General features: G+C 32.2%; 2 protein-coding genes across 2 annotated transcripts; both read left to right on the top strand.

The window, feature by feature from the left end:
• Window positions 7,463-8,566, top strand: LOC109335666 (proline-rich protein 3-like). The gene is made up of 2 exons (XM_019571823.1): window positions 7,463-7,685; window positions 8,219-8,566. The coding sequence occupies exons 1-2, from the start codon at window positions 7,478-7,480 to the stop codon at window positions 8,554-8,556; spliced, it is 546 nt and encodes a 181-aa protein (XP_019427368.1). The 5' UTR covers window positions 7,463-7,477; the 3' UTR covers window positions 8,557-8,566.
• On the top strand, window positions 11,559-13,256 carry LOC109335340. Its single transcript, XM_019571483.1, has 3 exons — window positions 11,559-12,060; window positions 12,245-12,287; window positions 12,374-13,256. The coding sequence occupies exons 1-3, from the start codon at window positions 11,726-11,728 to the stop codon at window positions 13,019-13,021; spliced, it is 1,026 nt and encodes a 341-aa protein (XP_019427028.1). The 5' UTR covers window positions 11,559-11,725; the 3' UTR covers window positions 13,022-13,256.

Genomic DNA, 14,760 nt, shown 5'->3' with positions numbered 1-14,760 from the left:
TTTTCAAGCGATTTCTGAATTATAATATTTGTCTATTTGAAACAGCAAGCATGCAATTATTATTTGAAATAAAATTCAAATTGTGAGCATATTTAAAATGAGTAATTGATGAAAGTCACTTATTTAAAGAAACGACAAATTTAAAATCAAATATTAATATCTCAACCAATGAGTGTTGATGCAAATGGTATATGGTAATTTTCATTAAGTTAAATTGGAGATAAAATCTTATGTGTAAAAAAAACCCATAAGAGGATACGCGTGGCTGAAAAAAAATTTGAGATCTCAAATTTAGGGCAGCTGCACTTAGCGCCATTGGGAACTTGGAAAATGATGAGGTAGGTAAATAATGAAATGGAGAAAACTCTTAGTTCTCTAACCATGCAATTAACCAATTATTATTTCTATTATTTTCAGTAGTGATGTAATGTTTAGTGTCACAGGAGTGATCACAAATCACAATCACCGAAGTACATTGAACATTGGCCAACATTGAGATGTTCATAGAACGAGGCCATGGATCTTTTGTAACATGCATCATCTTTGCTTCTATCATAGAATTTGGGACTTAGAAGTGAAAGAAGCTTTAAAAAGGATAGAAAATAACAGAGCAGTTGGAGTGGATAATATACTTTATGGAGGTTTGAAAGATTTTAGAAGACCAAGACATTAGATGACCGATAAAATTGTTTAACGAGATTATGGGGTCTAAGAAGATATCAAATGAGTGAAAGAGATAGAACTATAGGAGATTAAGCTCATCAGTCATACTATGAAACTATGAGATAGGATAATTTAGCGGAGGTTGACACGAGACAAACATAATTGAAAATAAATTTGATTTTATGCTCGGGAGGTCGACCATGGAGGCTACATACTTAGTATGTCGATTGATGGAAAAATATCAAAGGTACTTGCACATGGTCTTCGTTGATTTAGAAGATGTGTAAGATAAGGTGCATAAACAACTTTTATGGAATGCTCTATAGAAGAAAAGTGTTTACATTGCAAGTATTCGAGCAATCAAGGATATGTATGATATAGTCAAAACTAACTTGACAACACAAAATGAAGATTCAAAATATTTTCATATTACCACAAGACTACATCGAGAGCCAACATTAAGCCTCTACTTGTTTATCTTACTCTTGGATGTGCAAGCATATCCAATAAGCAATGCCAAAATGCATACTCTTTGTGAATGATAATGTCAACGGAGAGACTCTAGAGAGGAATTAAATGGAAAGTCATAATTATGGAGAGAAGTTTTAGAAGTACATGACTTATGTATAAATCGATGTAAGACGAAGTATATGGAGTGTAAATTTAGCAAGATGCGAACAAAACTCTACTATAAAAATGAAGATTTGGGATAATATCATAAACAAGTCACTAGATTGAGGTATCTTGAGTCAACCATTCAAGACAATGAGAAAAATGATGAAGATGTTAACTACAAGATTCAAGCAATTTAAGTGAAATTGTAAACGGTGTCAGGTGTCATTTGTGATAAGAAGGTATTACTCAAGTTTAAGAGGAAGTTTTATGGCATGATTATAAGAATTGTGATGTAATATGAGACTGAGTAATAAAATGACAAGTAAAGAATAGACTTTATGTATTAGAGATGAGATTGTTGCGTTTGATGAGTGAACACAATAGACAAGGTAAAATTAGAAATAAATGCATTAAAGATAAACTTGGAATAAATCCTATTACAGAAAAGATAATATAATCGCGGGTTAGCTTATGCCACAACTTAACACACAATAAAGAGATAAGCATGGAGTAAACTAGGGGTGAACAACCCGATCATGATCGGACCCGAGTAGAGTCGAGTTTGATCGGATCTAGGACCAAGTTCTTCGGGTTCAAAAAATAGACCCAATCAATATTTAGGGTCGAGTAGGGATCAAGCACGAACCGACCCGTCTCATGGTTACTCACTCAACATGTTTGTATCTGCTTCTACTAAGATGTTTAGAGAATAATGATACCTTTTGGTCGCAAGTATCATTGATTCTCTAATTTTTTATCATATATACATGATTGTTAATGTAGATATACATTATCATTTATATGTCAATTTACATATTTATAATAATAAATAATATTGAGAAATGTGCATTATAGTTAATCGGGTGTAAAGTTGGGTTGGGTTTAAAGGCTGACTCAGTCGATATTTAAGATCTGATTAGCTTATGGGGTCTGGGTTCAAAAAATGACCCTTAACTCGTCCCAACCCGGCCGACCCAGGCTCACCCATAGAGTAAACAAACCATTTTAATACTCACTGGGCAAGCAGGGTGGCTGTTGCGGCTGGAGGATTTGGTGCTCCTGATGGTTTCTCTCCAGGACCCTAAGCATTTTAGAGAAGAAGCAGAAAGGGTCAAATGCTTCATCCCAATTTCAGTGACAATTCCTCCTAGTGCAGTAAATAGCCAGGTGCAATGATTTACAAATTCATTATAGACACAAACATAATTTAAAATGATTAAACAACTGACCTGGGCCAATGACTCTTCTCTGCGAGCATGTTTCCTTTCTCAAGCTTGCCTTGTTCTTCGCACGTTTGGCCTCAAACTGATTTAAACTTACGTAAATTAAAGCATTTCATCCTCCTCTCAGTGCAAAGGACACAATCATGGCATGTAGATTTAAATTATTTATCAATCAAGCTATATGAAAAATGAGGTCCAGTTACTACAAAAACTTAAAATATTTAAAAAATATATCAGATCTTGATTATATGGAAAACCCCTTCAATACGTTAAAACCTTGGCTCTCCCACACTTGAGGACGCTAGTAGCCACATGCTTCTGAAGTTTAGACAAACCATCTTCCTCCTTTGTCACTCTCTTTCTCTTAGAATATGTTATGCACTACTCTAGCTACTAACCTAGCTTTTCCAATTTTCTACTTTTTTTTTTGTCTTGGAGTGCATACACATTTTAGGTTTAGGTGATAAAATATTGATGCCCATTTTCTAGAAGCTTCCACACTTGTGTAGAAACAAGTAGTGATGATTGCATCATAATATTTAGAATTATCCTAAGCTTCTAGTATATTCTATTATAGACATTTAGTATTATAATTAAAGAAGTATCTAGAAATCTTGAGAAAAATGTATACTAGATACTTGTGGAATCATCTAGAAATTCATAAGTGTTATAGAAAGTCTATAAATAGGCACTCACCCTTCATTTGTAAAGCATCCAAAATAAGAAGCAAATTATTCTAAGTTGTGTAGCTCCAAAACTTTTCCAATTCTATTTTCACTACTATAATTTTTATTTCTAAAATTCTATCATTAGGGTTATCATGGGCCATTTTCGAATGCTCACTCTAGATCACTAATATTTTCTACAGAACTTTTATAAATTAAGTCTTGTTTGAATAATTATTTGAATTTTTTTGCAAATATAAACCCAAAAAGATTTGTCTCTGATTTTTTAAAAGTAAAACAAAAAACTCTACTTTAATTTGCAACAAAGGTCCACAAATAAATTTAAAATTTAATTAAACATCAATTTTATTATAAGAGAAATTAATAAACAACAAACATAATATAAACAAGTTAAAACCATTTTTTTGTATCTCAAAACAATGTTATTTTGGTTGTTTTAAAAAAAAATATTTTTTTATCAACTTGACTGATTTGATTATCATAGTCACCAATTTTAAACTTAAATAAACCGATTCATCCCAATTATAATGTAAAATTATTTAAATAAGAGGCTCGCATTGGTCCCAAAAAAATGACTCATTTAAGCCGATTTTTATAAACTATTCCCATTACTACTAGCGTGTATATAGGCACTCCATGCCTGCAGATCAATATTGCATGGTATTACATATTCACTTTTTATATATTTTATTTTTTATAATTAGAATATATTTGTTATATTCAATGTACTATATATTATAATTTTTGTGTGTTTTATGATAATGTATAGTTTAAGGTGAGAGATATGGTTAATTAATGTGTTGGTGGTGATTAATTAGGATTATATGATTTTTTGTAAAAATTAAATAATGTGAAGGGCAAAATAGAAAGTAAAAATTACACCATGGTGAAAGTTATACCATATTTTTCTTTATATATAATATAGATATTAAGGTTAATGTATCTAACATCATCTAAGAAATGTTGATGCCCTAAAACAATATATTTTAATACGTTGTATTCTTGTATTGAAGTTTAAAACTATAAAAAAGTTAGATATGAATGAGTGTCTTTCAATGATAGAAATGGCATCCAACTATTAACTACGTATTGATCTTAAAACTGGGTGTGTATATTTAAAAGCAATATATGAATGTGGTTGAAAGTATTATTCACAGGATTATTATTTTTTGCAACATTTAATTGTTTTTCTCTTTTAACTACTATTAGGCATCTTATTGATTACCCAAACTATCATATAAGGCCGTGCTAACCCACCCATACAGCCCACTAATCATGTATGTTAAAAAAATAAGTGGTTTATTTTTTTCTCAGTTTATAATCTTACAACTTATAATCAAAATCTAAAACCATGTTTTATATCAATGTGTTCATTTAATATTTTGAATAATTGAATCACTTAATTGGTCCGGAGTGACAACAAATATGAAGAAAACAAACAGGGCTGAAAATTTCGCAATCTGAATATATAGAAGCGAAATTCTAGAGTAAAAAGAATAATACATCATTCACAGTTTGAAACTAAGTTTAAAAATAGAAACAGAGATAACCAAAAAAATAAATAGAAACAGAGACATTTGTAAGCTTCTATAGTCGATGCAGTGCACCTTCACATTGAATGATTATGATGGAAATCATCCTATGGGAACCTTTGATTCCAAGGGTAAGAGAAGTCATGAAGGTCCCATGATTAGGGCTAAAGCCAAATCAACAATCTTGAAGGTCACAAAAGACTTAATTGACCCTGAAGATTACATGAAAGATGAGTGATCCAGAGGCCTACTTGGCATGAGAATTAAAGATGGAACAAGTCTTTAATTGCCATAACTATTCAGAGGAAAAGAAAGTCAAGAGTATACTATGGTTTGGTGGGATCAGCACCAAAAGGATAGAGTGAGATGTGGAGATGTAGCCATTAACATATGGGTTGAGATGAAGAGAGTAATGAGGAGGAGGTTTGTGCCTCGTTTTTATCACAGAGATGTCCATAACAAGCTACAGAGGCTCACTCAAGGATCCCAAACAGTTGATGAGTATTTCAAAGCCATGGAATTAGCCTTGCTTAGGTCCAACCTCAATGAGGACCGTGAAGCAACAATGGCTAGATTTCTTCATGGATTGAACCTTGAAATCCAAGATGTGGTGGAGTTGCAATCTTATGTGGAGCTGGATGATCTAGTACAAAAGGCTATGAAGGTAGAGCAACAAATTAAGAGGAATAAGTCTAAGTACTCCTCTAGTACTTCAAGGTCACACTCTTGGAAAGATGAGCATAGAATGGAGAGCCCTATGGCCAAGGAGGTCGTGGGCAGCCACAAAACCACCCAACCAGCCGTGGAGACCAATGGGAAGACTAGAAACGTGAAGTGTTTCAAGTGTCTTGGCCATGGTCACATTGCCTCTCAATGTCATACAAAAAGGATAATGGTGATCACTAATGGTGTCATTGAGCCCCAATCTGAACCATCTAGTGGAGATGAGTGTGATGATGATACATTCATGTCTGATGGTGATATTTTGATGATGAGGGAACTCTTGGGCAGCCAAGTCAAGAGGCATGAAGAGGACCAAAAGTATAATCTATTTCACTCGAGATGCTTGGTCCAAGGCAAGGTATGCATGTTGATCATTGATGGAGGTAGTTGCACTAAAGTGGTTAGCCAAAGGCTAGTGTCAAAGCTAGACCTTGAAACTAAACCACATCCCACCCCTTACCGACTCCAATGGTTAGTGTCAAAGCTAGACCTTGAAACTAAACCATATCCCACCCCTTACCGACTCCAATGGGTAAGTGATGTGGGTGATTTGGTTGTGGATAGACAAGTCATGATACCCTTCTCCATAGGGCAGTACCATGATAAGGTCTTATGTGATGTGGCCCCTATGGAAGCCAACCACATGTTGTTTGGGAGACCATGGCAATATGAAAAAAAACTAGCCATCATGATTTCACCAACAAAGTCTCATTAATGCACCATGGTCACAAGGTGGTGTTAGCCCCTCTGAGCCCTAAACAAGTCCATGGGGATCAAAAGAGGCTAAGGGCTAAGATTGAGGAAGAAAAGAAGGAAAGTGAGGCTAAAGCCAAGGTGTTGGTCGAGCCTACACTTGAGGAAGTTCCTACCCCCAAGGTTGAAATTTTTTCTACACTTAGCCATTCTTCGAAAGATTATGGCACGAATAGAAAGAAAGTTAAGATTGAAGACAATTCGAGGAAGAATTCACTTTAAGGGAGAGGGGATGATGTAAACCATCCTAGGGCAACATTTGATTCCAAGAGAAAGAGAAGTCATGAAGGTCCTATGACTAGGACCAAAGCTAAATCAACAATCTTGAAAGTCACAAAAGACTCAATTGACCCTGGAGATTACATGAAGGAAGATCATTTATGTCCTTAGGATCTATTTTAAACTTAGGTTATTTTTATTGTTATGAATAAATGAAAATTCATCCTCATGTAGACTTAGGAATAAATTAATTAAATTAAAGGAGATAACGTTAAGAGGTTGGACAGCTACAATCAAGGATTCAAGTAAAGATAGATTTGTTTTGACTAACAACTTAGCCAAACATTATCTTTTCAACAAACCAACCAGATTGGATTAGATCTTATCTATTTGATAATTTAGGATTTTAAATTTCATTATCTTCGCATTATCTTAGGATTAGTTAGGATTTTCGTTTGCATTTCACATTTGATTAAATATGATATTATCTTTTAGTATTCAAATATAATTAGTATTCATTAATAAAACAAGTTTAATTTTGAGAAAACCTTATGTTTATTTTAGTTGAGAGAATTCTCCTAAAACCTTTCATTGTTGGTTGTGGCCACCATTGACGAATTCTTATCAAGCTTCCTAACCAGTGGCGAATAACACTAGCTTATCAAACATTCTTGCTTGTGGCGCTTCCCCAATCTAATATTTTCCATTTCTCTCACCAAAACAACCCCAAATTCCTTATCATTCACCAAAAGTATAATTCTAAGGCAGCCTCCTTGATTTTATCATCAGATTGGAATTTAAAATATATTAAGTTGACAATGTAACAACAAATCAAGAAAGTAATCCAATTATGTTTCTCACATGCAATTCAGGCCATGATCGTGCATCCATATAAACTCCTACTTCTTATATAAATATATTTTATCGACATGCAACTTCTTATTAATATTTAATTATATGGACACAACGTTAAAGATTCCATATACCTATACTATATATTACGACATATACATTCAATCTCTTTAATTTGTGAACCCATCCAGTTTTCAACGTTACATTAGGAATGAAAATGGCCTCTATTCATCTCTTCTTTATGATTTCTATGCTTCTTGCATCCATGTTAGTCCCAGGTAATTCCGCTAGTGGCTACTATGGCACCAAAGGTAATGCGGAGAAACCAAAATTGCAAGAAGAAAAACTTTTATCCACAAACATAGTTGTTCAAGGCCTTGTTTATTGCAAATCTGGCTCTAAACTCATCCCACTTGAAGGTAATTAATTAGTTAATTAAAGTATCTACTAAATTTATTAAGGGTAAAACTATTAAATTCACCATTTTCTCAAGTTGCTCCGTATTTATTTTATGCTTGGTTTTGATCTCATCGAATACAAATTTCTTCTCACAACTCTCCCGGTTTCAATCAAATTTCAAACTTTTAGTATATGTTTTAATTTGGTTCAAAATGAAAAAAAGTACTACAAACCTCTTTATTTGCGTAACTGTCTCATTAAAAAATGAACTTAATCTTCAAAACTAAAAAGAAATAACAACTTATAGAATAGACTTTGAAAACTTAAATTAATTTAATTGAGATATTTTGGAAAAAATAATAAATTATAGAATGAATATAAAAATCTTAAGTGCCAGTTTCATGTATTATGATTAAATATATATCTTATCTGGCAGTAGAGCTAGGTTCCATAATTTTAATAAACATGTATTGTGATGGTACCACATAACTAGGTCAAACTGATTAAACATTATATATCAGATAATAACATGTTCCTTGTTTCATATTCATAGGTGCATTGACGAGAATAACATGTGAGGTTGTTGATGAATATGGTTTTGAAACGACACCGTACTCTTTCTTGAGTGAGGCAACCAACGCGAAGGGTTATTTCCTTGCAACGTTGTCTCCATTAGAGGTCACAGAAAAATGGGTGCTAAAGGAGTGTAGGGCTTTCCTTGATGCATCTCCTTCGGATAATTGCATTTATGCCACTGATGTAAACAAAGGGAGTAGTGGTGCTGTTCTTCATTCTTATCGTCTTCTTCATGACAAGAACATGAAATTGTACACTGTGGGGCCTTTTGTTTTCACCACACCACCACCTACATCAATCTCTGAAGGGAATTAGATGATTGGATTAATGTTTTTTACTAATAAATATGAGATATTAGTAATGTGTAGATTTTACTTTGGGATAATTATATTAATGGTTAATAAGGATGGTTGACAATTAGCTCAACAAGGAATATGATTTTATAAGATCGAGTGTGGTTCCAACATGACAACGACAATGGTGTAGTGTGAAATTTCTATCTTGTACTGTGGCTCCAGTTAGAATATTAAATATCCTAACTCTTCAATAATACTAATAGATTTGGGTATGCTTCAGCTCTTATTTTTCCTCTCAATCTCTAAACTTCTAGGCACAGTTTGATTCACGAGTTATTATAAATTAAATTCTATAAAAAATCCATAAACTGCTCCTTTATCTTGTTATCTTCTTTTTCTGTTTTGTTGCGGAGAGAGAGCACTAGAACATATCTGATTATATTAGAGGTGGTGAGTTCTTCAACAAAAAAGTAAAGTCTGCAACTGGGAACAAACACATGGGAAAGCCGAAGCAAAGAACAATTGGTAATCACTGATCGCGGTTGACTCTTCACCTTTCTCAAAGGAAACATATCATCTAGGGATCACAAATATTTTTTGTTTATATTTTCCTGTGGTAAGTAGTAGAAGATGACGTTTGTCCCAAATCTTCTCATCTTCTCTTGTATTAATGATATGAGAGAAAAACCGAAAAAATAATACTATATAATTTGTGACATATATTCCTATCCAAGACAAAAATGTAGATGTTTTTTTTATAAGCAAATGAATTAATAACGGCTTAACCAAGTAAGAAATGTCAACCTAATTATAACTTAAATGAAAGATCAATATAAGTATATGAATCAATACACTATTGAGCAAAAGTGTAACATTGTGATCTTATATTTTGAGAATTATAACTAAGATTTAATTTCAATCAAGTGAGGATAAAACTAACGTTTTTAAATAAAAAGTTTCATTCAATTAATGTTGGATGGGGATCACATGTCTTACCGTGTCCTAAGCAAATTAGAAAGTTTGATTTAATTAAAAACAAAAATTAATATGTTGATATTATTTTGTAATATTTGATTGGTTAAAGAGGTGAAAACAGAAAAATTCTAAAAAGTTGTCCCTTAATGTTTACTGCTTTTAGTGTAGTATATAAATAATGATTAGGTACATAGTTTTCATGCATTATTCACTATATATTTTTATTTATATATATATATATATATATTTAAAACTTAATAATAAATAAATATGAATAATATATATGATATATTGACAATGCAAAAAATAATTTTTCTATTATTTTATTGTAATGAAATTTTCATTTATTACATTAACCAATAAAGTATTAAATAATGATAAATAAAAAATAACAATCAGTGTACAATTGAACTTATAAACCAGATAGGTAAATATAAACATAAAAATTCTCTAAAATAAACAAAATAAATAAAAATGGAGATTTGAAATATTGTATGAAAACAACTTTATTATGGGTGGACTAAATAGATTTTCCAGTAAAAGATGTGTACCGGTTATTAAACTTGTCAGGGGCATCGGTATAATGATTCAATTGGTGGTTCGCTGATTAAAACGATACCAGTGAAATTAAATATATATGTATTTTTTACTAACATTAATGTTGAAAAAATCAGTAAAGAAGACAATAACGACTTTTATTTACACAAAATTTTAAAACAAAAATGTATTGCTTGATGTTAAACCATGTTTTAGAAGTATAAAAATATACTAATGGTGCGTTTGATCTCCCGAACAAACATTTTGGTAAAAATAAATTATTTTCATAAAAAATAATTTCAAATGAAATTGACTAGTATGATTCAATTAAAAAATCGGCCAATATGACTAATTTTGATCGATTTTTTTCAATATAACTGCATGGTCGATATAATTATTGTATTTTACCAATATTGAGACTGATTTACCACTTAGACTGACCTACACGAAAAAAAATGTATAACACTCATACTATTTCTTGTAAGGTTAGTATTTTAAAACAATAAAATATCATCTATCTTATTATAATATAATTCAAACTAATTTCTAAGTACCAAAAAAAGTAGTTATTTTTCTTGACTTTCTGAATATATTACTAAAAATATAATATCAACACCATTTAATTTTGTTCATTAAATGAGAGTTTGAATGACAACAAGAAAATTAGAAATAATAAAAGTCTTTTAAATGAGCAAGTGAAAAAAAATATTGTATAAAAAATATAGAATATTTTATAAAAGAACCACCCATATAATAATAAGGAGATAGAGTGAATATTAAATAAATTACAGCATTTATGATATTCAATTTTAACCTTCAATGCTTTATAAATAATCTAAAAAGTATTGAACGCTTCATAATTTACTATTAATGTTATACAATCTTAAACATCCCCTTCCCATTTTATTTATGTTTAACCAAGAGCTTCTGCATTCAAAGGGACCGAAGCTCATTCAAGTAAGAACAATTTTGCCCTCTGTACTATTTATATTATAGAAACAATTTTAAAAATCAATACTTTTCATTTAATAATTAGAAATTAGGATCATTACTAAGAATATTAATTAGAAAGATTCTAAATGAATATATTACTATATCTTATCGTACATACTCAATTTTAATGGTATTCTATATCTTATTTTATAGTGGATGTGAAATTATCTAAGTTGAGATCTCTGGTACTAAATCCTCCCATATTAGATATGAAAGGAAAAATGTTTCATAACTTCTCATTTTATTTAATTAAAAAATAATTAAAATGTATTGAAATTTTGGTTTGCCACATGTAAAAGAAAATGATATATACTCAAAAGTGAATAAAGATCACATGTCCCAAGAAACTTTGTCTCTTCTTATCTTTATCCAATCAAATTACACCAACTAATATAATTATGCTTTTATAATTTTTTATTTAATTGAACGATACCATTGGAGACACAATCTAGAATAGAGATCTCCATTCCTCAAAAGTATTAGATCAATGTAAAATTAATTGTACAAAATTTTGAACCAACATTTATTTTACATGGAAAATGGCAAGGATATATTAATGAAATTTGTCATTCTTTTCACATTGCTCCATCAAATTTCTGGTGAACAACTCTCTGCCTTAATAATCTCTTCTGTGAGACAACAAAAGTGAATCTGTTTGGTTACTCTCTCAGTGTGACACATCAATGGTAGAGGAAAGGGTGAGAAGGAGAAAAAAAGATGGAAGGAAGAACAGCCAGATAATATTCACGGGAAGCCTAAGTGGTGGTGGTGGTGGGAATGGGATTGCAGGGCTTCTTGTGCTTGGTGGAGCTGTGGCAGTTGCAGGTTATGTAGCTGTGTCCTCTCTTCACTCTTTTATAACCAAAAGAATCAAGGCAAAGACAAAGGTTTCTGTCACTGACCCTGAATCCAAACCCCAACAATTATCATTGGTGGACAACTGCAAGAGCCAATATCACAATGATGATCATGAAAATGGAGTCACACCAAACAATGATGGGGATGCTGTATCTGCATGGTAACATAGTGCTATTCTAATTGTTACAAATTATATTTGTGTTGATAGACTGTATCATATTTTCAATAGACCAGGCACCAGAAGCACACAGAAAACAACTTTAAGTTTTGTCATTTGTTTGATTACAAACATGTACCTGTATGTTTATATATGTTGTGTGATTTAACTTTTGCGTTTGCTCCAGCTATGTGTCATCAGATATAAGCATCAACCAAGCTTTGATTTTGGTAATTCATCCTTCTTCTTTCACTTAAGTTTGTACTAGTTACAAAAAAAGTTTGGATAAATTTCATAAATTTTATTTTTATTTCAGGAGAATACAGACTCTGACGTTAACACCAATAATGAAGGGGTGACACCAAACTATATTCATCTTCACCAGGAAACTGTGTTATGTGATGATTTTCATCCTGAAAGTGTGGCTTCATCATCAAACGAAAATGAGATTGAGGAAGAGTGTGTGGCAGCCTTGCCCGATAACCACGGCACCCAACCACAAGAGGATGAACCTCAACAGAACCTAAATTTCATACAAACATATACGAAGGATGATGATGAAGATGGTGATGATTACATTGTTTTAGAGAACGAAAAACAAGATGATAGCTCAAAAACAATAGAGGGCACCACCCTGAACTCCATCGATGAGAAAGCAGAACAGGATTTCAAGGGAGAGGAGGGAAAAACTGAATCTGATATCCAAACCCAAGAAGCAGCAGAAACAGGCATTTATGCCTCTGCTGATGCCACACTTTATAATGGGACCAACATGGCCATGAATGTAACACCAGAAGGAACTTCCAATGAAAAGGCAAATTTTTTGGACGGTCTGAATTATCAACCATCACTATCACACTCATTTCAACTCACAACCTGGCTTATGCCTATGCTGTTACAAGTGTTGGTTTTGCTTCTAGTTCTACACACATTCATTAATCTTTTATTGCCCGTCACCAAGTAATTCCATGAAGGGAATTTTGAACCAATGTGTCAACTGTTGAAGCCACTCTTGAATGAGTTTAGATTCCTTTCATTAGCTTGAAGCACTTGGCCAAGGTAAAAATTTGTAAATGTGTCGGAATAGGATAGATGGAACAAAAGATATGGTTTTGTTTTATGTTTGATATACTTTATACATGTATATTTTGATCCGCTCTAAGGAACAAAAAATAATAGAATAAAAATCCTATTCCATCTTGTTCTGTCCATGGGACAAATGTTACAAGAGTACCATAATGAATATGAACTTACTATTGTATGATGGGAAATTTACTCAGTTGGTGCACTTTGACCGAAAAATTACGGTTTTAATGCACCTTTTGAAAATATTACGAAGAAGGTGTAGTTTTCACCTAAATCGGCAACCCTGTTGCCGATTTCAAATAAATTAATTTTTTTTATTCGACTCCCCCCTAAATCGGCAATGGGGGGAGTTTTACCTATATTTTTTTTTTAAATTTAACCCTCCCTAACTCGGCAATGGGGGAAGTTTTAGAAATTATATTTTTTTTTAATTTTTCCCCCCTAAATCGGCAATGGGGGGAGTTTTACCTATATTTTTTTTTTAAATTTAACCCTCCCTAACTCGGCAATGGGGGAAGTTTTAGAAATTATATTTTTTTTTAATTTTTCCCCCCTAAATCGGCAATGGGGGGAGTTTTACCTATATTTTTTTTTTTAAATTTAACCCTTTTTTATCTATCCTCACCTAAATCGGCAAACAGGAAGGAGTTTTTGAAAGTCTATAAATTTACCAACTAGTGCTATGTAAATTACACCTTCACAACAATTTCTCTTCATTCTTTGAATTATGTGAAACAGAGGAGCTTGTTAATCACTTTCTTCTAGTAAGCTTTTATTGTAGAGGTTAGTATATTATTTAGTTGCTCCATTTTATTTCATTTCTATAAGTTTATATGTTTTAATGTTTTTAATTTTTTATTATAGATGGCTATTGTGAGAGATATTGTTAGCGACTTTAGTGATGAAGATGAGATTGAAATATGTAGTGATGAGGAAGAGGTTCAGTTTGGTAGTAGTTCATCTCGTAGTATTACATATACTACTCCGTCACCATTTTTCTTGAACACAAATTCTCAAGCTGGTCGTGATATTGGGCACGTAACCGGTTTAACGAATGTTGTTGATAATGATTTGTTTATCGGCTTGCAATTTGAATCTAAAGAAGCCACAATAAATGCAATTAGAGAATTTCATATAAAAAATTCATTTGATTATATTGTTGTAGAGTCGAGACCGGACAGATACGTTGCCAAATGTAAACATTTTGGTGCAGGATGTGAGTGGCGAATTCGCGCTTGTTATAACGTTAAACGCGATTATTGGGAGATTAGAAAAATTAGTGGAACACATAGTTGTGTGTCTATGGTAGTTTCTCAAGATCATAGTAAATTAAATTCGTCATTCATTGCAGACCTTATTGTTAATTTGGTATCTGCAGATCCGAGTATACCAGTTAAGGCACTAGTGAAATGGGTGGTTAGTCGTTTTGGTTATACAGTCACGTATAGAAAGGCGTGGACTGCAAAACAAATAGCAATGGCCAAAATTTATGGTGATTGGAAAGGATCTTATAATGAGTTACCACGTTGGATGAATGCTCTACAATATTTTTGTCCGCACACAATTGTAAAATATCAAGCACATCACGAAGTTGTAGATGGCATGGAAGATCCAAGT

This window comes from Lupinus angustifolius, chromosome LG20, assembly GCF_001865875.1.
Source record: "Lupinus angustifolius cultivar Tanjil chromosome LG20, LupAngTanjil_v1.0, whole genome shotgun sequence".
In the NCBI taxonomy this organism is placed as follows: Eukaryota; Viridiplantae; Streptophyta; class Magnoliopsida; order Fabales; family Fabaceae; genus Lupinus; species Lupinus angustifolius.
This window is presented reverse-complemented; position numbering and strand designations above follow the sequence as displayed.